Source organism: Bradysia coprophila (assembly GCF_014529535.1).
Source record: "Bradysia coprophila strain Holo2 chromosome X unlocalized genomic scaffold, BU_Bcop_v1 contig_20, whole genome shotgun sequence".
NCBI classification, from domain to species: Eukaryota; Metazoa; Arthropoda; class Insecta; order Diptera; family Sciaridae; genus Bradysia; species Bradysia coprophila.
The window spans coordinates 1,791,974-1,818,254 of record NW_023503307.1 but is presented as its reverse complement, the minus strand read 5'-3'; the positions used below and the strand labels follow the sequence as shown (position 1 = coordinate 1,818,254).

General features: G+C 35.5%; 2 protein-coding genes and 1 long non-coding RNA gene across 6 annotated transcripts; 2 read left to right on the top strand and 1 right to left on the bottom strand.

The window, feature by feature from the left end:
• Positions 1-1,828: 1,828 nt before the first annotated feature.
• LOC119068846 lies at positions 1,829-21,885 on the bottom strand. The gene is made up of 6 exons (XR_005086234.1): positions 21,874-21,885; positions 14,705-14,709; positions 9,358-9,363; positions 9,146-9,152; positions 4,810-4,814; positions 1,829-2,194 (listed from the first exon to the last, which is right to left on the bottom strand). It is a non-coding gene; the product is annotated as an uncharacterized LOC119068846 (long non-coding RNA).
• Positions 3,763-9,627, top strand: LOC119068842. Its single transcript, XM_037172649.1, has 9 exons — positions 3,763-4,235; positions 4,301-7,292; positions 7,616-7,940; positions 8,129-8,441; positions 8,511-8,617; positions 8,674-8,741; positions 8,799-8,946; positions 9,007-9,211; positions 9,274-9,627. The coding sequence occupies exons 1-9, from the start codon at positions 4,023-4,025 to the stop codon at positions 9,625-9,627; spliced, it is 4,725 nt and encodes a 1,574-aa protein (XP_037028544.1). The 5' UTR covers positions 3,763-4,022.
• Positions 16,462-26,242, top strand: LOC119068844 (proton-coupled amino acid transporter-like protein CG1139). 4 transcript variants are annotated; one of them, XM_037172658.1, is made up of 10 exons: positions 16,462-16,532; positions 18,912-19,103; positions 24,035-24,149; positions 24,207-24,357; positions 24,630-24,839; positions 24,935-25,177; positions 25,236-25,265; positions 25,334-25,512; positions 25,586-25,758; positions 25,844-26,242. In XM_037172658.1, the coding sequence occupies exons 2-10, from the start codon at positions 19,049-19,051 to the stop codon at positions 26,089-26,091; spliced, it is 1,404 nt and encodes a 467-aa protein (XP_037028553.1). In that variant the 5' UTR covers positions 16,462-16,532; positions 18,912-19,048; the 3' UTR covers positions 26,092-26,242. The 4 variants fall into 4 exon arrangements, with proteins under 4 accessions (XP_037028553.1, XP_037028555.1, XP_037028552.1 ...); XM_037172657.1 differs by lacking the exon at positions 16,462-16,532 and adding an exon at positions 18,611-18,697; XM_037172660.1 differs by lacking the exon at positions 18,912-19,103 and having other exon boundaries at positions 16,480-16,532.
• Positions 26,243-26,281: the final 39 nt, after the last annotated feature.

Genomic DNA, 26,281 nt, shown 5'->3' with positions numbered 1-26,281 from the left:
ACTCAACCATTGGTCTCATCGTCGAAATGTATGTTTTAGCCGTAGCATGATTTACGTTTAAGACGTAGGATGGTGTACATGTAAGACGTACAATAATATTATGTTTGGTGTTGATGTCAAAAGTTATATCTGAATTGTTTCACAAATTATTTAAAAGAACAATTCGATTTAAATATTCATTTCAATTAATTGTTGTATTGTCGTATTACTCGTTTGGTTTCTAAGCTGTTGGATTGCTTTGAAACGACCAATGTTTTAAAAAAATTCGACGTAAAGATGTAACGCGATTTTAACGTTCATTTTAATATTACCGCGGAAAATCAATTTCTTGCCAGTAGAACCATGAGAGTTCATCCAAGAAAAAGAGGTTCTTATAATGCGTAGGAAATGGAGTTCTATTATTTAATTTTATCACGCGTATTTAATTTTGAACTCTGGCCTTTGATGAGACCATTATACTTTCACAAGTTTCTGATCGGATTCGGAGTTGCCATTGCCAATCAACAAGCCCAAATCCGACATCTAAAAAAAGTGATGATTGAATTCCGACTTGACAAATGGATGCGTTGCGGCTAAAAAATCGGATCTATTTTTGATTAAAACCTTCAATCTCTTGGAGCCTAAAAAAATATAATTACTGCAACAACATCCGACCTTAACAACTCTAACTTACTCGAAAATTTCAGAACAAGAATACATATTTGGATTCGGTCTCACCAGTCATTATATTGGCTTAAAAGTACTCAGATTTTCTAGCTCAATAGGTTTGTTCCAAATAACTGTAAACGCGAACTTTGACAACCCGAACCACGACGATTTCATCCATAGACGACATAACCTTGGCTTTTCGCTGAAATTTTAAGGCCCCGTATATATAGTGACAGCTCATTTTTCATGAGCAATTGTTTAGGTTCTGTTGTCTATGGATGAAATTTGACAATTCGTATGGCCTTGGAACAGATCTATAGCTACAATTGCATAATAAAATCTACAAATCTACCGAGAATCCTATGATCATGTGTTCTAGATGAACTGTACATTATATTTTTAAAGGAACATGTGGCGAAAATTTCATAAATTATCAATAATAATTATTTTTTAAAGTTTGAAAACTCGACTTCTTTTGGGAGCCTGAAATTTAATGTTTAATCATCAGAAAATATTTGCCTGAATGTTGCTAAACTCAACTCAATTTAAGTTTGCAATTGGTTAGCATTCTACAATTTTAATTGTTCCACAGCGTTCCACATGTTGTCAACAAAAGAAGCGTAAAGAGTGTCGTTTCACTCACAAACGTGTGGAATTGAAGAAGCGTAAAGGCAAACGCTACTTCTATGTGGTGGAACACGCGTGGAACCAATAAAACGAAAGAAACAAACGAAACCCACCAAAATTGCATTCTTATGATGAGATCAGTTTACTGCGTCTAAACTACATCCTTTTTCTACTATGTTTAAAAGGAAATGACAAACAAAAGAACTCTTCAAAGTAAACTGTTCGTAACTCAACAACTAGTTAGCTCAGTTCGAAAGTCACTGACTCAAGATCGAGAGGTCCCCAGTTCAATTCACGCCAGTGACAATGTTTTTTTTTTTTTTTTCATTCGCGTTTGAGAAACCCAGCACTTTGTTTTATATAAAGTAATCGATCTCACATCTGTAAAGTGGGCAAAGGACGAAATATAGTAACATTATTTCTAGAAAAATTAAAAAAAAAGCGAAATTTCCAATATACGTTTTATTCGGACATTGTACTGATAACTCAACCATTGGTCTCATCGTCGAAATGTACGTTTTATCCGTACGACTTTTTTTTTTGCGTGCACTCGGAATATGCCGTGTACGGATTCCTCTTGCCATTTCTATCGACAATTTTAAGCGATTTCACGTTGCGACAGTATTTCCGGATCGATGCGGCTACACCAGCTCCGATCGCATTCTCGTCCAAATCAGCCACAAGCGCCGAAATAGAGGCGCCAATGCATCTCAGGACTATCACTGCACCGATACGATTGTGTCGCTTTGATCGACCGAAAAGAAGCAAAAAGTTGTACAAATTGAAAGCCGTGTATCGTTGGTAGTGCAGCTTAGCCACGTCCCTGAGTCGAAGGTATGTTCCAGCTAGATTTATGCAATCGATGACGTCCACACATTTGTAGATGTGCAACAGGACTTTTGTATTCAATTCAGATTTTCTACATCTGGTAACATCTTGAAAGCAAAAATTGCGACGGGGAATTTAAGTTCTTCCGAGAGTACCGCGAAATTTTTGAAATGTCCTGAGTTATCCCAGTCCTACCTATCGAGTATCCCGTAAAACACATACAATTTTGATGATGAAAACTCTTCAACGTCCCCGACGATGGTCCCATAAGACTTTGTTTATTCCTATGATACACGTTGTGATTTTATAGAGTTGAACTAGTCGGTCGAAACGGTAGGGAAATTTGGATAGGTGGTGGCGTCAGGTAAGATAGACGAAGGAAATTGTTTATAGAATCAGAATCAGGTAGCGCAGGTGGTGCGGGGACCCACGAGGACTTCCGTCACATTTACCCTTTGAGGGTTTCTTGACTGATTCCGTTTGTCTGGATAACATTAAAACTGTTGATGAATGAATTTATAATATCCAACGGCTGAGATAAGTTATTTCAAGATATGACATATTTCTGCCGCCGGCAATATCTATCATAGTCTCTCTTCCAGTCGTCGGTGTGTGTTGCACAAACAGGAATGGAATTTTGACTTTGTACAAACGTATTTGGAGTGTTATTTACATGTACAGTACACACACAACACATAGTGATGGTTATTCAACTTCACACCTTATATTGTCAACATAGTTCTCAATCATCAAAGAGTTTACACATCTTGAAGCTGTATCTACGATGCTATGTAGATGGGATGGTGGAATATGTTTGAAATAGAGTACAGAAGCATTACATGCATTCTGGTTTGTTGCCTACTCCATGCAAAAGGATTGAATATTTTTCGTGTAATGAATCATTTTTGCGGGGGAGAAACTCTTAAGTAATAATCAACTTTCCCATGGGGCAAGCAATAAAGTTGTTTTTATTGCTCCAAATTTTCTAGACTACTCTGGATCAAATTTTCTTCGTGAACCATTTTTAACAATCACGCAGTGCTAGTAATTATTTATATGTTTACGTATGGATTTTGCTTAAGCGTAAAAACAATCAACTGCAGAGGGTACACGCATTTCAAATTTGATATCAACTTCCGCCACACATTATGTACACACCACAAATCCTATATCAGTTCATTTGGCGCGAGTAAAGAGTCTAATTAATTCTAAGTGTACGTCTTGTGTATTTAAACGAAAATTTTATGCTACTGACAATGCAGATCAATTCCAGAAGTTCAGTTCAACTTTATATTTTTAAGCGAAAATTTTCTTTGACTAGTCGCGAGGAAAATTAGTAAAGATAGGTGTCTAATGTTCTTGACGATACGGATATACCATATCTTGTGTCTGCGTTGTATACATTTCTCCATGATGTTGAAAATGTAATGTATTAATCCTTTCAAGCACATCTTTTAATTAATTGCATGTTACATTTAACCAGGTAGATAGAGAAAAGTGAATTGAAACGTTGGAACCATTAGCGTATTACACAAATCATAAGTCATTCACTATAGTCATATGACTTTGAAAGATGAAATAAATTTAAGCTCATGATGAAAAAATGACTTGACTGAAACCGATAATTTAGAAAATTCTAAGTATTTTTATAATACCGGTGTTTTCACAGAACATTTATTTAAATCGAATACAAAGTAAAGCCCCAGTTAACAATTCATACATATCATCAGATATATCATCAGTTATGCTTGAATCAATTTTTTACTGGAAAGGCATTACCCACAGACAATATTCTGGAAATGTTAAGACTTGAATATCGTTCAATCTACCATTAGTGATCTTGCAGTCGTCGAGTGAAAATGATCAATTGTTATGCTCGAAAAAGTTATTGTTGATACAAAGAAAATTGTGAAGAAAAAATGAAACTTAAAATTACAAAAATTTGTTGGTCGAGTCTGATTCTTGTGTTTTATGTGAATTCTGTGCATACTCAATTTGCAAAAGGTGTTGTGAAAAACAATGTGTTTTCCCATTACATGAATAAATCATCCGGTGGATCCTTAGATCATTCCGTTTTCAATCAAAATACAACAAACTTTGGATATTACAAAAGCACAATAAACCCAACAATGGTAAGTGGATTACAGTGATTTCAGACGATGTTGTGAGCTGTTTATTCATTAAGATATTGTGTTAGACTTCACCACTACCGTACAGTATGCTAGCAGCCATTAACCCAACAACCGGTGTCCATAGATCGAATTATCGTTTACAAAAACCAGGCTCAACAGCCTGGAACGGAGAAACGGCTAAACCAGTTATTGCGTATACTCTTCCGCCCAATATGAAATTAAAATTAGAGAATGCTGTTCGTCAAGGACATCTGGGCTCTCGGTCGCGTACCACAAAAAAGATGAATACAGCCACAACGCCGGATTATGAAGCGCCCGAATTGAACGGCATTATTATAAAAAATTTCATTAATCACCTGTCTACAACAAAAGCAAATATTGAAAGTACCATTCCGAATCCAAATCAATTTTATACGACTCCATCGTCCGTCGGAGGTGACACCGAACCACTAATGATAATGAACTCAAATGCATTTTTTCCGGCGAGTGAAATGAACTTGAATAACATGAATGACGGTATGAAACATGAACAGCAGGATGACGAAAGTCCACCAATTATAGTTGCCGGTCCTACGAATACTAACCAAATACCAGCTCAATATCACAATGCTATAAATTCCAGTCCTACCGTAGCCCAAGCACCTCCCTTAAAATACCATCAAGTAACTCCACAGCCTGTTAGGAGTACAGTTCCTCTTCAGCCTGTTAGAAGTACAGTTTCTCCACAGTCTGTTAGAAATACAGTTCCTCCACCTAAAATATCCCAAATTCCTGCACAGACATCTACCAATCAAAAAGTACGTGTTCCAGGTAGAAAACCAATAAGGCGACGTCCTCAATCTCAGCAACAGGTCGTTAAAGTTCCTACCACTTCGACCTCTCTAAACCATACAATTCAAACTGCCCAACACAACAAACAACAGTTTGTCAAAGTTCCTACGACAAAGCCATCACAAATTGTACAATCGTTAGGAAATGCTCCTAACAAAGTAGATATCCAGCAAAATAAACCTGCGAATAGTTCACCTTCAAATCCGACTTCAACGCATGTCGTTCCACAATATTTCCAAAATCAGTCACAGCATCAAAGTCCAGTTATTTTAACTCCAACTAAGGAGAATTCATTAAACATTTATAATGGAGTCGCGTCTCAACAACTAGCTGAGCCAGTACTACTTTCTTCGCCCACTAGTTCAGTAAATTCGTATAACTCCGAAGTGGGTCAATATCCGATAAATCCAGTAGCAAACCAGCAAACGGCCCAATTGATGAATTCGCTTTCTCCTCTACAAACCCTAACGGGACAGCAAGTAGGGTATAATAATCAAACATTCTATCAGCAGTCCGTATTACCCATGTCTCAGGATTCGATCATTAATCGACCGAACAACGCTTTAAAACAATTGCAACTGCAATTTTTGTTGGATTGCAATCTACTGGATCCACTAACGAAAACGAAAATTCCGTTAGGTACGAACCCTGTGGGTGATGATTTTTTCTTTACACCAATGCCATACACCAATCAAAACCCGCAATTCGCACCTGTAAATGTAAAACAAATTCCTTTTAATCCATTCAATCCGCAAACGTATCTTCCCTCATTTCCTAATCTATTTACTACAACTCCACCGCCAATAACGGCCGTGATACTTACGGATTCCACTACACAAACCACACAGCAACCAGTTTACGTGTCTGTGCAGCCAACACAAAATTCCCATAGACGTAAGAACAAAAAGAAAGTGAAGAACGTGTATGTCGATTTACCTATTGTCAGTGAAGTCGGTAATATGTTGGACAAAGTGTACAATTTTATGGAGGAATCGTTGGTGACCAAAGTTGTAAAGAAAACTGAAACGCAGCCAGCACGTAGAGGACAAGCTACGAACACACAGCAAACGTCACATAATCAAAATCATAATCAAAATCAAGTTCCTCAAATTGTTCAAGTCATACCTAGTAATCAAATTGTAGCAGTGTCAGCTATTGATGGAAGTAGCGATGAAGACTACCCGCATCATCGTTACACAACACCTTATTATCGAACAACCAGATCGCGAAGACAACGACCAAAAAGGCGACGACGTCCAAGCCCATACTACTCAAATCGGTTGCCTATAAATAACTGGCAACCAATCAGTTTTCATCGCCAAAAAAGAACAACTTTGGTGCCGAACGATATTGTGAACAAGGATAATCGAAATAAAAATTATTTGACAACGAAAATTCATGTGACTAGTGAGTATGTTGGCCCCCAGCCAACAGAAAGCATAGATTATCCGGTCAAGAAAAAAGTTACCAAGTCCTCTGAAGAGGATGACGATGACTACTACGAAGATTCATTCCCATACTTGAGTTTCGACAGTTTGGGAGAAGAGGACGATGATGATGATGATGAAGATGACGACAGTGATAGTAATAGTGTACAGACAAATGATGACAGTGCCAGTGTTCAAGTCACTAGAATTAATTCTAAAAAACAAAAGCGAAATGAAGTAAAAAAGAAAATTAGAAAGAACTCTAAAGAACCAAGTTTAGAAAGTGAATCCTATGAAGATGACGTTGATGATGGTGATGATGACGATAGTAATAATAGCAACGGTGATTACAATTTGCCATCTATGGGAATGTTTGGAGACTTTTTCGGCAATATGGTTTCATCAGTAAATAAATATGTTCCATCAATGGGCAAGTTGCCCTCGATAAGCGGCTATATTCCATCTATCGGTACTTATTTTCGAGGTGGCAGCGGCAGCAAGGAATTGGATTCGAACAATATTGACAGAGAAGAACGCAGTACCACTCCACAAATAGAGACAAGGAATCCCAAAAATCCGAAGCAAATTTTCAGTGACTACAACGATTATAATGGAATCGACGGTCCAGAAGGAAATGGAGGCGATTCATGGTATTATCCATTTTTCGGTTCAAATGAAGTAACAACTGCGACTCCAGTTATAACTGACGCCAGCAATGACTACTGGAATTGGTTCGGGAATAGCAACGAGAACGTTGAATCCTCAACGGACAGTACTGCTACTAATCAAAATAATTCAGGTAATAGTCCAAGTCAAGTAAGTTTTTAATTGGGGTCAAAGGCACCAGTCTTTTATCGATTAAAGAGAACCTTATCACATAAAATTTACCAGTGAACGTTATATGAATAGGGTAAGGGTATGGCAGTGTTGAGGAAAAAAATGTACATTTTTAGATCTAAAATCGCCGTTAGAGAAATTGTGACGACGCCTGTTATTTTAGCTATAAATTTTGTTCTCTCATTTGTATGATTGATACGGCCATACCCACCTAATATTATGTTCATGTTCACTGATTTCGACCAAGTTTTTTGTGTGATAATTTTGATGGATTCTTTGAAAAAGGATGGTTATTCGGTCTTTTTGGAAGTGAAGAGTCAAGCTCTCAGGCAACAACAACAACTCCGACGACGACAACGACAAAGCGACCGTTTTTAACGGTGGACAATCCTATGTATAAGCCACATAATTGGTTGGGAATTATGGCAAGCCACTTACTAATGAATAAGCCAATAAATAACACACCATCCGCACCACAGAGGGTATCCTACGACAACTATCAATTGTGGCGTTTGATGCCTGAATCAGCGGATCAAGTCAAATTCTTAGAAGATTACCGAACCACACCGGAAGGTGTTAAATTGCAGTGGTGGAAAGGTCCTACATTAAGGTAAATCAATTCGGAAAAGAATTTCTTTTCGTAAAACGTTTCCAAGGTAATAAGGCTTTGGGATAGGTCAGTAAGTCAGATCAGGTCTGAAGGAAATTCAGATAAAGCTCAGGTTGACCTGACCTCTTCCGAGCCCTAAATCTAAATAAAATTTCCATTTAATGATCGAAAACAAAATTGCCTTATAGAGGACCAACAGACGTTGTTGTGCCACCAAATTTGATGGCTGACGTTAAGGTGTCACTGAATTATGAAGAAATTCCGCACGAGGTCATTTTATGGGATCTAGGGAAAGCCATTCGATTTGAAAATCCACCGATGTCACGTAGAGAAAAACTGGAAATTGAAATTACCCAGGAGCATCCAATGTCTTGGTATCGATATCATCGTTACAAAGACATCGTCAAATTTTTAGAATTTTTGCAACGAAAATATCCCAGCTCCGTGGAATTAATTCACATTGGCAAATCATTTGAGGGACGTCCACTGATCGTGGCTAAGGTGAGCAAAAGTTTAAGGCTTTGTTCTTCAATGGGATGGGCCCGGCACGTACTCATTATAAACTTGTAGGTATCTGGTCCTCGTAACAGTAATAGTTGGAAATCGAAGAGTAATGAAAAGAAGAAAAAGAAGACAAGCAGACACAGTGTCTTCATTGAGTCAGGAACGCATGCACGGTAAGTTAAGCAATGACACAATTATTATGGAGATTAACGATAAAATCTGAACATAGTGAATGGATAACACCAGCAGTGGCCACATGGATACTTGACAAACTGGTTAATGGTTTAAACAGTAGCGGTAGTCTTATAATCCTTACGCTAGTTAGAATTGGTTATTAACCTTTCTTTTCGCTAGATGCACTTGGAGAAACAATTCGCTCTGTCGACTGGTATATTATGCCAGTTCTGAACCCAGATGGTTATGAATACAGCCATCAATTCGATCGATTATGGCGGAAGACCAGGTCAAAACATAGAGAAGAATCTTCATTGTTGTCCAATGCGTTAGTATACAGCTTAATGTCTTGAACTGAATGTGCATCAACTTCTGTTTTTTGTATTAGATTCAATTGGCTGCGTAGAGAACAGAAAGAGAAGGAAGGCATTTGTTATGGAACCGACTTGAATCGAAATTGGAATCATAATTGGAATGAAAAGGGCTCTTCGAAGTCGGAATGCAGTGAATTTTACGCCGGACCAAACGCATTTTCTGAGCCCGAAACAAAGGCTTTGTCTAAATTTCTGGAAGAACAGAAGAAAAATATTAAGGTAAAGGCTTTCCATTCAGCGATAATCGATAGCAATTTTATTAAATTTCCATTCTGACACAGTTATACCTGAGCCTACATTCTTATGGTCAAATAATATCCTATCCGAGCCGAGCAAATGCTTCCTACAATTCGATCAAATCGGACGATTTACTTGAGATGGCACAAGTAGCCCTTGAAGCACTTCGAGGTAGTGGCAGCTCAACGCGATACGTTGTCGATAATACCAACGAGATGATGTATGCGAGGTCGGGCTCGTCAGACTTGTATACAATGTACGATCTTGGTATTAAATACAGTTACGCTCTGGAACTTAGGGATAGTGGAACTCATGGATTTTTGTTGCCACCATCTAATATTGATTCAACAGCTAAAGAAACGTTTGAGATAATAAAGGGAATGGTTGATTACGTTTGATAACGAAAACTGTTTTTTTTTTAAATTTTTGTTTGAAATCATTTAACATTTACAAACATCATGGACCTCATAGTATACGAGAAGAGCTGTGACTGGAGCGTCAGTGACAGAAATTGGAAAGAAAAAGAATTCAATAATTTAAGTAAAAGATTAGGGCTACTAACACAAAGAAAATTTCCGATGGAAACGATGCGGAATTAAATGTATATTTACCTTCTAAACACGTATCGCGATATGAAAACCTGCCATAATAACGAAGTTAAAGATGAGAATGAGAATCAAAGTTCAGGACAACTAATGGAAACATTGAAGAGGATGTAACCGCAGTATTCTTTATTGATTTAAGTGTCTACGGTGCCTGAGTATATTCACGAGTGAAGTGCATCATCAGAACAATATTTTCATCAGGAGTCTTTTAAATCCAACTTTTGATATGCAAGTGGAAGCTCATGACTTTATTGAAAAAACGCGGTAAACGTTACCATGCCCGACAGTGAAGGAATTGTCAATTGTAGTATTTTTTTCAGGTAAATGAGACAATTGTCAAAACAATGTGAGAAGTGGCACTAGTCGGTGTTGAACTATTCATCCGAATAATATTTAATAATTTTACGTATCTTTATGATTATGAACAACGATTTTATTTATAAACAACACTTAACATGTTCCGATAAGACAAATAATTTACATCATTCAGTTACGTGTAACTAAATGCATCTCTTATCTGAACTATCTTGAATTTTGCAAAAATGTCTTCTTTACATAATGACCTACCTGATTGAAGCAATTTTAACACGTACATCTGATAGAAAACCAAACTAATAAAAATGTATCTATTTAAACGTTATAGTATAGAAAAGTAATTACCACACATTCATTATGAAAATGTAGCATTATGAATCAACATTTAATGTATTGACTACATGAATGGAGAAGGTCGACTGGTAGGCATTTGAATGATTTGTACATTTGTCAGTTGTGTTTTAGATTTTTTATGTAATCCAAGAAGCAGTAATGGTAAATTTAATCCTGAGAAGAACCTAAGGTATAAGTGACGTATTTTTCTTAAACACAATTCATGACTTTGAGGCCAAAATCGAGGTCAATTTTGGAAATTTTCTCTCGATTTTTTCCCTCTGCATTTTTTCAGCAAGTACTCTGCAAGTACTCAGGTTTGGACGATGTATTTAAGCTATTTTCGCTTCAACTCGCGAAAATAGCTTAAATACATCGTCCAAACCAAGTACAGAAATAACTATTTCATACCTAGGACCCATATCCCACATATCCTACCTACATATCATGTACCTGTGTTCAGATGTTTATTTTGACGAGTGTCGATGGAAAGATAAACCCAAAATCCCTCTCCGAGCCTAAGTTATGTAATGGATTTTACATGCTGAAGACGTCGAAAGAAGTGCTTGAAACATGCAGCACGTAATAGTATTTTACATGACTATGGATGGATAAAAAGATAAAAAGTAGAGCTTTAGTGTGAATTTTGTTGATCCGAGGCTAGGCCTTTCATTTTTATCCCGAGTTATATAATGGATTTTACATGCTGAAGTCTTCGAAAGTAGTGCTTGGAACATGAAAATTACGATTTTCGACGCATGTAAATAACTATTACATGATTTTGTTTTTCCAAGGGTCGAAAGTGGTTTATTCCATCACTAGGGAAAACATGAACATTGATTTAGGAGCTCACAGCATTCCCTTTTTTCGTTTTATACCTTTTTATGTAAGATTTCTTAAAAAAATAAATTTTTGGGGTGTGTGTAAAGTGGAGTAATAAAATAAGTAAAGAAAGGCAATCACTCATTCTTTCTGCAGGATCAAAAGGAACATAACGACGGCGTTTCAATCTCCATCCGATTCGTGCACAATTTCCATTCTCTTTTGCAAATTTGTGTTTCATAACTACATTGGTCTCACCACAGCGGCGAATCATGTGTCATGGCCATTGACTTTTCAGCTCAAAACGTAAATAACTCCCGAGCCTAAATTTTAATATGGTCCATCCTCAAACTACGCTACATCGAACAAAAAGATTTATCCAATTCAGTCGTTAGTTACCAGACTTGTCGTGGTTTTGCCGTCTTTAATTTCGGAAATTTCGGCTCTTCCGACCCTTTACGGCGCTCGTAAGGTAAAACCCAACACAATGAATACACGGAAATTAATTTGTTATCTGGTATCACGATGAGTAAAAGTACCTCGGGCTGATAATTTTACTCATGTGGATACAGGATGGAGAATTACTTCCCTTGTTTATTAATGTACTAATACTTACTTTGACAAATTTTGAGTTATCCTACTTTGTAACCTATTAGAAATATATTATTTTATATTTCTGTGTGTGCTAAAACGAACATTATGCATCAACTCGGAGAGGGAGTTTGTGTTTATCGTTGCATCGACACATAAAATGTACTACGCACCTCTAGTCAAATTTTCATTTTGACGAGTGGGATCATGATCCGCGCCTTCAGCTTAGGATCACAATCACCCACTCGTCAAAATGATCATTTGAACAGAGTGCATAATATATATTGCTGTCAATATTTAACACACTTTCCACTTTTACCTACAATAAAAATACGTCGCAGGTCGTATGCGTAATGGAAAAATGAAAAATTAGAAAAAAATAAATTAAAAGAGTAAGAAGAGTTTGCACATATGTTTAAACGTGAACAAATGAAAGTTTTTTCAAACCTTCATAAGCCACACATATGCGACTATGGTTGATTCTTCTATAGATACGAAGTGCAATGTATCTACATTTGTTGAATTTTCAACCACCAGATGACTAAGTCATCAATTAAGCTGCGAGCGCACTTACACCGTTTAGCTCTCCGTTTACGTTTTAACAATGGAAAGTGGGAGGAGCTTCCATTGTTCACTCGTAAACGGAGTGCTAAACGGCGTAAGTGCGCTCGCAGCCTTATATGTGGTTGAATCGAATGCTAAGCATTCAGCACATCAACAACGAATCCGTGCCATTAGACAGGCACAATGTCGACTCCAACATAAGACATTCGACCACTGTTTCGATCTGAGAGAAAATTTAAATACGTCTTTCGACGTTTTGCATTAATATGCAGTTCAAAAATACCATTTCTCATCAGGCCATGGCGACAGTGGTACTCGATACAGTGCTCTAAGAACACTATACCGATTTGCACACGAAAAAGTTTAGTGAATCATAGTTGAAATGAAGTTTCAACTCATCATCAAACTTTTCTAACTCGTGGCCAGTCCGGTGGTTTCTTTACCAAAAGCCCAAGTGGTTTCGCCCAAGTGTGGGGGCTTTTGGTAAAGAAACGAGTGTATATACAATTGTACATAAGAAGTGATTCGAGAAATATACACCAAGGTAGAACAATGTTTTATCTCTTGCAAGCTGATATTTCATACATAAGCGAAATAACCACAAAAATTTGGATTTAAAATTAATTAATTAAGCATGTTGTTTTAAAACGCATTCACAACAAAAAAAACATCATACAGAGAATCCTTTATTTACTTACTCACACACATATACTATCCACCTCAACATTTCGTTCAAATCACATCATTCCGACTACTCTGATTATTTGATCGATGTAGAAGTGACTAACGAACCACTACCGACACCAATTGCATCGCGTTATGTGATTTGTTGGCGTAGTGGTCAGCATGTTTGGTTGATATGCTGCTGGTCCCGTGTTCGCTTCTGCCGTTCGGCGATTGTTTTTCTTTCAAATATGTAGATGGAAAGTAAATTTACCCTAGGTGGGTTATGTGTGAATTATCCAATCGTATAGGCTGTGGTTATGTATGTGTTTGTGTTTATATGCAGAAACGCGTAATGTATAAAATATCAGCTTGCAGGAGATAAAAATAATTCCTTCTGCTGTACTTTGCTACTAGTATTTGCTTCAGTGGTGCTAGCAAGTTTTTTATGCAAATTAATAGTAAGCATATTCAGATTAAAGATTTTTTTTACTTGAAAGACGTCAGCAAATAATTATCATAAGAAACTTAAAAATGACATTAAAAATTGACACTAAATTTCCTTTGCAAATTTTGTTGCATTTTTTCTAGTTAGATCTCTTATGCAAATTAGTTGTGAGTTATTTTTCTTATCCAACTTTTTCTCTCGAATTTATTTATTTCTTTTCAGTTAAGTTTCTAATGCAAATTACGGCAGAATAATGTGTTAAATTCTTCTACAATCCTAAAGCTTTCTGCTTCATAATTTGATTGCAATTTTCCCAATTTACCAAAATGTTAATAGATTCAATACACTTACGCCAACACAGCCACGAACAATAGTGAACAAAAATTGATAAATTATCGAATGTTTCGCTTTTTATAGGTGCGAAAATAAGTTTTGCACCTGGCTTGTAAAGATTTACTGGAATAAAATTAAGAATTTTTTTATGAATAAATAAAGAATTCTCTTACCAACAGCAAGTGATTACAAATTACAACGAGATAATAATACATTAGTGTCTCGCTGGGACATTTTTCGTTGAGGTGTGTGAGAAGATTGTATTACGAGCCGAGGGCGAGTAGACCTCGGTGTAGATAGTACTGTATTTTGTTGTCTCGCCGCCAGAAATTGCGAAAATTAAATCCTTGTATTAAATTATTGTTTTGTCCCATTATTTTTAACTAGCATGAGAACTGACTCATAATTGTCGATAACAGATGATTGGGCGTTTCTAAACAGGTATCTCTCGAAAATGACTTATCGTGATATTGATTTTTAACCTTTCAGAGACAAACTTTAAACGTTTCTGCATCTGGGATAAAATATAACGAACGATAACTAAAACATCTAGAAAAATGTAAATTCTTCAAGCAGGAAAATCCCCAGTGTTTTTTAATTAGCCGGTCAGTCATTTATATACAAGCTTATACAAGCCGAGTCATTTCAAATCATTTTATTTATTTATATGCACCTCATACAAAATTTACAGTCCAATAAAAGCTGAAAAGAAAAATATTTACTTTTGAAATTTACAACTTCAATTGACAAACGCATTTCGATATAAGTGCGGAAAAGTATGGTGTTGACATAGATTTTGACACCAACTCAGAAAATCCAGCGATATACGTTGTATGCAGCTTGATGCAAAGGACTTTATTAGGATGACGATGTGCATGACACGAGGCCGTATTATGACACATCTAGCCTAACAAAGTACTTTGCACCTCGATTGCATAAATTACTATTTTTCAACTCAGTGACGAAAAGTAAAAGGTTCATTGGCTTCTTTGACACTGCATGCAAATGCTTTTAAGGCACACGATGTGTATTGTCACACTCTGCCTACGGCACAACTCACAGATCTATCCGGTGTTTTGTCGGCGATAATACTGCATTTCTTATCCGTGTGGTAGATGTTGCAAATGGTACTTCTTCTGTGAGGCGAACCGGGGTAAACATATCAGATGACATTTCAATATTTTTTACATGCCAGCGCGCGATATTATATCCCTCGCCTTCGGGTCTTAATACAATTTTCCCCTCGTGATTGAGCAAGTTTTCCCACAGGGACGTAACTTACTAGTTCCGTTGTTATTCACTAAAAAGATCGAGGTAAAGTTTTGCTCCCGTGAATAAAGTTTCACCTCGTGTTTTTGGGACCCCCTAGAATTGAGTCATTGCTTTATTGACGCTCATGAGTTTTAACGCTGAAAACAACTTGCGTAATTGTTGGGTACCATATATTTTGTCTTATGTGGTAACATACCTTGCCTTCGACTCGGACTGCAACTCTCACACTCGGCAAAATAAAAAGTTCTCAAACAAGACGTAATTGGTCACGTATTTGAGTAAATGATCTTTAAGACACATGAGTTTTTATCGAGTCTCGAGTGTTTTGAAGATTGTAAACGTGGGTCGGTGAGTGCAATGAAGCGTAAGCGAATCGGAATTTCCGAATTTTGCAATCGAATGTAGTGAATATCATGAAAAAAAGAAATATAAACAAATGGTTGAGAATATCACGGTTTTTGTAAATATTTTTCAGCGCAACAACGGCTGCTTGGCAAAATAAACTCGTCATATTTTACGTATGTAGACGATTATAGACGTGCCTTCTGCATACCTCTCTTCATTGACTTTGCAATATAAATTATTGAAGCTTTTCGAAAAAAAAAAATATTTATTTTATATAAACATTTCGTTGAGTTCATTGAATAGAATGCAACGTTTCTAATGCGCGTTGCATATATACACCGTAACAGTGATGACGTACAGTGGCTAGCATATATATCTAATTTATATTACTAGCAGCAATTATGTGCGTCATGGCCATAATTATTTATGAATTACCTGTTGCTGAGAATATTTATGCTTGTTTCTCTGTGCCGACAAAAATTTTTTCGCCGATTTTTCAACCAAATTTAAATTAATTTATGCGCAGTTAAGCAATAAAAATATACCACTTTATCACCCATCAATTCTCTCTATCTATGACTATTCATAAAAAATATACTCCACATAGTGAAGTTATGTTTTTGATGGTTTCTGGTGCGGTTTTCAACTATTCCATCCTCGTTGCTACATTATTGTTCTTAATCAAGATCGTAGTATGATTTCTGTTACCACAAACACGAGAACAGACGTGAAATTGTAATGCTAATGTAAAAGCCAATTATTGTTGGGAATTCTTCTCTTCTTTTTTTGTTGAATGAAATTAGCAACCTTGTAAATTATCTCTCGAATATATACCTGAATTACATTAAAAATCAAAATCATTTTGTAAGGTATACAATACACATATGTGTTTATAGTTGGTTAGCGCCAGATTATCTGTAAATGAATAATACGACCGCAGTTGATTTTGTGCGGTTGTTGAAGAAGCATTTTGTTACGATTGTCTTCATTTACAAGTGTTATTAAATTTGTGGTAATTTATATCGAATGTGTATAGTGTTGGCGAACCAGAGATTTGTTATTGATTGACATGATATATTCACACATAAAAATTCGTTTATGGTCAGCTAAACAATTGAGTCGTTACCAATGATGATGCTACATGATTGCTCTTTTTCTTGAAATGATGGTGTCCATCATTGATGGACGTGGAAGTAGCTTAATTGTAAATTTTCATTATTAGTGCAATAGCTTTCGCCTCAGATTATAGCTAAAACTTGTATTCGCAAAGAACGAATAATTAGTAGAAATAGGGATGACATCAGTGCAGAATACTCTAAGAAAACATTCGGTGAAAGTAAAACGAAGGAACAGGAAACTTAATACCTTTTTCGAAGATGCTTTAACTCTGACCTTCTATGTTAACATGTTAAATGTAAAGGTTTCAATGATTGTCTGGTGTTATTCAGTACGTTCGAATAGTGACCGATTGAAAAGTCAATTCAAAATTTATTTGATTCGTTCAATAAATTAAATTCAAAATTCAATGAAATTTTTTTATGAATAAACCTGCTCAAAGGTTGAATATAAGAACTTCTGAAATAATAATCAAACCGATAAATTGAATCACAGGTAAATCTGAATATAAACAACAACACAAACATCTGATTCCAATGAATGTGTGTAATCGTAATCATTTTGCAAGATTCTAATTTAAGTCACTACATCACCAGAAAACTATTGTGAGAGGTTTTTTTTGCATATCAAATTGCTTTTCTTTCTCTGTTTGGGTGATATAAACACCGGTTTGTGTATATTTGAATGGCTTTGATACAAAGCCTTTGATTGCGTATTTGATTAGAGAACAATAGTTTCGCAGTGTGTAAAGATAAAAGATCAAAACCGATTCTGATGATTGAAGCTTTTTTGACAGCGTTACCCATTTTGTTTAAAAGTTGTCCGTTGTGTTACTTTACCTTAATTTCAGTTGAGCTTTTACCAAATATTGTATTACCAAACAAGCGTTTCGTAGGCTTACCAATTGCAGTCATAGATTTGGTTTTTCTTTGTTAGTGTTTAATGAATTAACACGGCTTATGCTGAGGATTTCACTCCTACTGTATGATCACATTTAGTGGCCAAGTGAATGTTGCAAATGTCATCTAAATTTTAAATAAAAGTAGGTTCGGGAAATTGTGAAAGTTCCTTGTTTGATAATCATTAACCTAACACTTATATTACCTGTGATGCAATATACACAAAGCATTTTTATTTCCTGACATAATTGCACACTAGAACTTTTAATGTTTTTTCCGTGTAAAGAGGTGAAAAGATAAGATAGTGAAGCGATAATGGCATTAAAATAAATTGGGAATCGGGCAATTGGCGTTGTATTCAATTTAAGCGGAATCACTTTAATTAATTGTTAATTTTAGTGCATTGAAGTAGGAAGCACAAGGAAGTTCTGTATATGGCTGATACAATTTTACGGTGTCGTGTTTCCTTTTGCAATATATATTTAGCTTTACTATCATGGAAATTATTGTTTATATGGACGACCGTTGAACAAATTAAATAAAAAATTTAAAATTACACTCTCCGAAAAGTGAAAAGTAATATGTTTTCCTGATTAGGGAGTTGTTGTCAGCTAAAATGGTACCCAAACATGTTTAACAATGAAAATTTAGATTCTGTATTTGAGTATTTTGTATAAGTCGTTTGAGCACATCCAGCAAAAGCATTGTAAATCTAGATTTTCATTTGTTAAACGAATATTTTTTTTGGAAACAATTACAATCCAAAACATCTCCCAAATCAGGAGATAATTTTATTCTAAACAAGAATATTTGACGATTATTTTGAGTAACCAGTTATGATTAGCCGACAATGGGTGTACGTCAGAATTTAATATACCTCACTATCATTAACGTTACACTACTTAAATGTGCATACCAATTTAAATTACTTTTAATGATTAAAATATTGATTAGTGCGAAGAGAATTTTGTGAAAATCAATCACCCCTACCATCGTACAAATAGGTCATTCTCGTACGTGATACATCTGCGGAAGCCAATAGAAATACCTAATTAACAGTGAATTTCCATTTCAAGTGCAATCGTATTATTACCTCCGTATATTAATTTAGTGTCTTCAACACGTACGGCAGTTTAGTTCACTAGTGTAATTTTATTATGTGGTAGGTTGTATAGCACCGAAATTACGAAAGGAATAAATTACGGTTTCTTATCAATTAAACTTGCAATGGTAAATGGAAATTTTCGTGTAATTCGTCTGAATGAAATGATGTCAAACAATAATATTTAAATAAAAAAAAACACCGAAGAAACATAAAACTCTGAGATAAAACAGCAAATACAATAAAATTTACAATTGACTTCTGTTTCAGGCAGTAGATTAAATTTAAAAAAATAAATTAAACAAACGAAAAATTAAATAAAACAAAAAAAATTAAGTTTACGATTTGATATTACAAAATATAAAACTAAGGCACGTACGTACCTAAATTTGTGATAAATTTTACTTAAAAATGGAATTACCGAAACGCAATAATGAGCCGTTGCCGTTTACTATATCAAGTGGAGGTGAGTGGAAAAATTTTTACGATAAAATTTAATTTGAACAGAAATTTATAAACTTGAACAAAGAGGAATATAACTTGGAGAGTACAAGAAATAATTTTAATTTTTTTTATTAATAAAATATTGTTTATTTGTCATCATCACAATTTAATCGATATTCACGTTGCGATGCGGAGATTCATTTTCAACACTGCTGTAGCATTCTTGATATACTCGAGGGGAATTCCGGCCTGGACATGTTTAATTTGTTTGATTTTATTTCGACAATTCCGATTTTTTTACCACGATTGGAACCGATTCTCAAATCTAAAAACGGTAATATTTTGAATTTCATTTAATGAGAATTCGGGCTCTGGAATGCAGGCCTCCATCGACAGTACCTGGCCTCTTTTAAAGTAATTACAGTCCTAATGATTTTGTTTTAGAAAGTTTTGTTAGTCGATACGAAATTGTAATACGAAAATAATTACTTCATACATCCACAAAAATACCTTCAAACATATTAACCGAATTAATATTGCCGCACCGCACGCCATCCGAAATTTATTCAGAGACCTTCTTCCAAGCATGCGAAAAAATTTGGATTTTTGCGTCGTTTTTCAAGTTAAAGACGTAACTAATAATTTGTGGTCTTCTCTATTCATCATTAATAGCATAGTACGTTCATCCTTCCAAATTTTTATTTTGACGATTGTGGAGGTCATTGGTCTCTTTGCAATGCTTTTTTGTACAATTCTTTTCGTATGCAACTCTCTTTCTTCTTCTCAATGGAAGTTTGTGTCTTTTTACACAACGTATGCAACTTACATGGAAATAGAGATTATTAAGACCTAGCTGGTTTGATTGTAAAGAGTAAACAATCATAAATCAAAATTAGAGCAATGAAAAACCAAAACCTTAAACTAGTATTTAAGGTGATATTTAATCAGTTGCTTAAAACCCGAAAGCCTGTCGTGAAAAATATCCAACTCTCAGAAAAGCACGTGATGCTCCTGAAAGATAGGCGAAAGATAATAAATATTCGAAACGAGAAAATTTTAGTTTTCCGCTCGGTTTTACCATTGTTCACTCCAATTTATCATTGATTGAAATCAAGCTAATGCTTAAGATGAAAGATTAATAAATATGAAATTCGTATTGCGGAAAGCAACTCTATTTTTTGCATGCAACTCTGACTGCCCTCTCGTCATAATAAAAATTTTGGATTCACGTAAGTACTATACTTTACGTGATTAAGCAATGTAAATGCATATTAAAATTTTAATAATATTCTACAGGTGTTTAAGCACAATTTTTTGAATGCAGAATTTAAACCTTCACCCAGCTTATCGGTACATTCATTTGTATAGCTGAGCTTGTATGCACATTTTGAGCATGGGAGTTTCGATCAGTTAATTAAACACTTGTCTTGAAAAATGTGAATCAGCAACGCACTTCAAGCATGACTGGTCCACTGACTGGCAAAAAACCACTTCTAAGGACGGAAGTAGTGACATATTTACATATCACAAGCACGTAAAGTTTATTATGCATGTTACGTTCAAATTTAACGAGAAGGGTAAACTACACACTTACATTCTCGCTGCCAATTGTACAATGTAAACACAACATACCTAGTGGTTTGCATATTAAAAATCATTCTTCATGTTGGGTTTTTCAGAATCGAACAACTTCCAAGTAAAAGTTGAAATTCCCCCGTCAAAGTGTTACAATTAGAATCATTCTAACAACTCAATGAATCAATTAAAAATGATTTGCACGTAAACAAAATCACCCAGTCCTAATTGCGAAGTTTTATGTAACAAGTATTTCATTCGATTAATGTGGCATAAAATATAAATTTCCGGTTAAATGAATTGTGTGCATTGTACAATCTTATGTGCAATCAAATCCTCAAATAATAAACTTTGATTAAATAAATAACTGGAGAAGGATAAGCTTGTTTTAAACTATAGTTAACGATGTAATCAAACTGCAGTTCAAAGTAATTTCAATGCCAGTGATGAATATTGACAATGGTAAAACTCTTTTTTGTTTGAAGTTTATTAACGAACCCAATACCTTTACATCTATTTGTTATCCATTTACATTGAACACGAGAGGAAGCCGAGATAGTAAATAGCGTATTTGATTGGAAATTTGTTGTTTTGATTGGTGTGAAGTTTGTAGGCCGAACCGAGGCAAGCGCTATAACCTAAGGTGGGGGCAACAATACATAGATTTACGTATCTGAAGTACGGAAAAAATTTACTTTTATATTTTGTAGAAGTGGCTAAGAATTAGCTTTTGCATTAAAAAAAACTTCCGTATCTTATTGTACATAAACAACAATCTCAAATCATCATCCATAAAGTTTCCGATTCAATTCCATTTTTGTTGTCATTGAAAATAGTTAGGTAGGTCAATCGGAAACATTTCATTGAAAATTTGCCTAAATGTTTTTGCTCAATTTTTTTTATATTTCCGTTGATGTTACGTGCTTTTTCCCCTAAATTACAGTTTCAATTATTATGAAATAGCTATTTTCATAATAAGGTAGTAAATGGGAGTGTTTTGCGCACTAGTGAGATCGTCAATACGAGCGAAGCGAGTTCGGCAACACATCGTGTGCGCAAAACCTCCATTTACTATTGTGTTAGTAACAAGGTTTTGTTGTGTGGTGTGTGTTGGGATTTTGTTGGATCTAGCGGCGTTGTATTCAAGGTTTTATCTACTGTAATGTCATAGTCACAATTAAAAACTAATTTATCTCCTGTAATGTCATAATATTCACAATTTGAGTGTCACTTTTAGAATCAAAATGGGCTAGATTTAAACACGCCATTGACAGATCGTACGTTTATTAACTGAAAATTTCGATAAATGGTCATTTGCGCACGGCTAACTTCGATAAAATTACACATTTATTCACGGAAAACTTCGATAATTTCTCATTTATTCACTGAAAATTGACAAACTCTTGCCAGTATACTAGATGTGTGTTTTATTTGTGGGGATTATGAATGAGTGACGGCGTCATGGCGTGTTTATGTTTCAGTTTGATTTTTGAAATTTGTTTTTTATGGTGATTATGACATTACAGGAGATAAAACCTTGTTCCTAACACGGTAGTAAATGGGGGTTTTGCGCACACGATGTGTTGCCGAACTCGCTTCGCTGGTATCGGCAATCTCACATCTAGTGCGCAAAATAATCCCATTTACGACCTTATTATGAAAATAGCTATTAAAAAATCTAACTGAAACATCAACACGCTATGTCACCGTCTAATATTCATATGATTCATATTCCCCACAACCAAATCTCAGATCTAGTACACTGTCAAGAATCTGTCAATTTTCAGTAAATAAATGAGAAATTATTGAAGTTAGCCGTACGCAAATGAAACATTATCGAAATTTTCAGTTCATAAATTGACGTTCTGAGAATGACGTGTTCAAATCTAGCTCATTTTGATTCTAAAAGTGTCACCAAAATGTGAATATTATGACATTACAGTAGATAAAGTTATGAACACACAGTCTTGACTGTGACCTCGATTCTACTCTATTGTGTAAAATGTAAACATTGGCATGCTGCGTAAGTGATTTTGAGTTAGATGAGTGAGATATAGAACATTATTGCAATTTCAAAATGACGCCATATTTGACTCCCGGGTGTTAGAAATAGTGACCTAGGACTTAAAAAAGGAATATACGTTCAGATGTAAGCTCAGCTCTTTCCTTAGGGAACATCCCCCGTCTTCGTCTTTTACAGACTTTTTTCACATCCTCAGATTGTACCTCTCTCCCGATTTGAAGTGGACTGGATTTATGAATGATTCCTTAAATGACTGTTAACTGTCATTTAGCAATGTCAAAATGAGAGAAATCGCTTATTGTTAAACATTTGAAGTTCTTTTGTTTGAAATTTGAACGAAGTATCTTATGCAAATTACGGGAGAGGGCAGGGATGAATATTTTTGGAAACGGTTAATGCAAAAGAATATTCATTTTTACTTCGATTTCTACATCACATCAAATGCAGCGATAATGATACTAAATACAACCAGAAAGAGTTTATGCAAACGACGTCATTCAAATTTTTAATGCACATTTCGTGGGACTGGTTTTTTCTACAAGACTTTCGTATTGTGTCGCAAAATAAGAAACCAAAGGTCAATGTTATGATTGAAATATTTGCCCAAAGCACGCGTAAACGTGTAAATACTACGAGAATTCATTGACTTATTGGAGACTCTTTACAACAAAATAATGTGTTTAATTGGAAGTCATTTCCATAGAATAGCCCCTGCAACTTGAAGTCATAAATCAGAGATATTGAAATCCAATTTTGTCGTTGTATATGTGTGTGTGTTGTGAGTGCGCAGCAATGATTCTATTCGGATTGATCGAAAGCCAAAAGTACGAAATTCCACAACAAAAACATAAACAAGCGTTTTTTCCGCTCACCTTAGTTGACTGAAGTCAATCTTCTTTTTTGTCTGTTGTTGGAAACTGCAAAAAATAAATAACAAAATCTTATACCGGCACGTGTGTGTCCGTTTGTATTATAGATTTTCGCTTATGTTTGGATATTATTGTGAAGAAGAAGGTCGAATAGTGCAAATAAAACAAAAAATTGATGTTAAACGACAGTGAATTAAGCACAATAAGAAGCATTGTTAATAGAATATGTCTCCGGTCGATCGCAATTCAGATTCTCGAACAGAATCGACGGAAAGAGGCAAGCAAATATGTCACACTTTTTAGGAAACGATCATCGATGTGCAAATAATCTATTATCGACGAAGGCTATCGATTTATTTTTTTCGTTAATATTGACATTTTTCTATCCGCACGGCGCTTATTTCTTGTGCTCGTTACTCAATAATATTTACTTCAGCACTGTTATGTAGATCAATTTCGTTAACATCAACTTATCATTCCATTTAGAAATATTTCCCAGAACAACTAGAATCGCTGAATCTCAGGAAGTCCTTGCTGTAAATAGCGAAAAGCAAGTAAAACATGGACCTTCCCACGGACCTGCCTTAGATCATCCCACAACGTTAGTGTGTTTCTGCATTGTCCACTCTTAAAGTAAACTAATTGATCAAATTTCTAGCTACGTGGAGAGTCTAATGCATCTTCTGAAAGGAAACGTTGGATCTGGTGTATTTGCCATGGGTGATGCATTCAAAAACGGCGGAATAGTACTGGGAACAATTCTCACATTGTACTTGGGACTTATTTGCGTTCATTGTCAGCACATACTGGTAAAACTGATAAATTTTATCATTAATAATTAATGCTCGGAACGGGTCGGGTTCAGTCTGACTGGAATCCGAATCGGAAATATAATTTTTCAGGTTCGACTGAACTGAACTGAACCTGCAACTTTCCGAAAATGCTAGGTTTAAGTCAAGTTCCGGTCGAATCTGAAATCTGAGATCTAAAATTGAAAAAGGTTGACCTGAACCCGATCCTTGCCTTAATAATATTCTCGTTTTCCATCTAAACGAATTGTTTAATTAACATCTCCTTCCAGTTGAAATGTTCGAGAAAAGTTAAGGAAAAGTTGCAGTTGGAAGAAGATCCGGACTTTGCCGAAACGGTTGAACTGTGCTTCGAAAATGGCCCAAGAAAACTGCAAAAATTTTCTAAAGCCAGCAAGATAATTGTCAACATTTTCATTTGCGTCACACAAGTGGGATTCTGTTGCGTGTATTTCGTGTTTTCCAGTTCGAATCTAAACCAAGTGCGTTAAGGTATTGTATCATTCCAATGCGTGCATGAATTAAATAAATTTCGTTTTTCTTGTGCTTTGGTTCGTGTGCTACATTCTTCAAATAGATTTTAAATTATTACGGATTTGATGTTAACGTGAACCTGACAATGCTTTTTGTATTGCTGCCGATGTTGTTACCGTCACTTATTCGAAATTTGAAACTACTAGCACCATTTTCGGCTGTAGCAAATGTTTGTATGGCTGGGGGTATCGGAGTGGTGTTCTATTACATTCTTCAAGATGTGCCCCAAATTTCAGAACGAAAACATATCGGAGAAGTGTCAACGCTGCCACTTTATTTTGGAACGGTAAATCCTGACTGTTGCTTTCGCTGTTGTAATTTGTATTCTATAAGCGTTTTTACAGGCAATGTTTGCTTTTGAGGGCATAGCATTGGTGAGTAGCCGCAAGTGATTAAATTGTTTTGTTCGTGAATAACTCTTGTTTACGTAACTGGTATACAGGTCCTTCCACTGAAAAATGCCATGAAAAAACCTGAACAATTCGGTAGTGCATTTGGAGTGCTAAATGTCGGTATGATTCTAACAACGATACTATATACCAGTTTTGGCTTCTTCGGCTATTTGAAATTCGGCGACAATGTTGCCGGAAGCCTGACACTAAATCTACCCGAACAGGATATGTAAAGATGAAAACCATAAAAGAATGGAAAAATTCCGTTGAAAATTAATTCTTTTTCTCTTCTGCCTTCGTAGACTGGCTCAGGTAGTTAAAATAGCCGTTGGCATCGGCATGTGTCTGACATATCCGCTTCAATTGTTTGTTGCAATACAAATCATGTGGCCGAATGTTCAATCAAGATTCGGGCCATTTCAACATTCCACCTCGTACGAACTGCTGTTCCGAACATTTATGGTCTTCGTCACGTGTAAGCAATTATAATTCGTTCCACTTTGTACAGCTTGTACAAGTAACATACATGCCGGATTTTTAATATTGTAATTTTCAAACAGTTGTTATCGCCGAGTTGGTACCACATTTGAACATTTTCATATCGCTGGTAGGAGCGCTATGTAGTACAGCTTTGGCGTTAGTGTTTCCACCGCTTATTCAATTAGTCCTTGCCTGGGGCACACCAGACGGACCGAGTGCCTTCCTCATTGCTAAAAATGCGTTCATTTTGGCTTTTTCGATATTCGGTTTTGTGACGGGAACGTACGAGAGTTTATCATCTCTGGTCCATGTACTGTTTGAAGATTGAGAAATTCAGGGGATATTTTTTGATATTTTTTTTTGCCACCAATCAACAGTGATAATTTGTGTTAAAATATTTAAGTTAATAAAATGTCCATATTTGTACAAAAGAGTAATAAAAAAACGATTTCAGTAAAATAAATATTACCATGAAAGAAGGTGGAAAGTTTTTATTCAACGTGCATGCAATTTCAGCC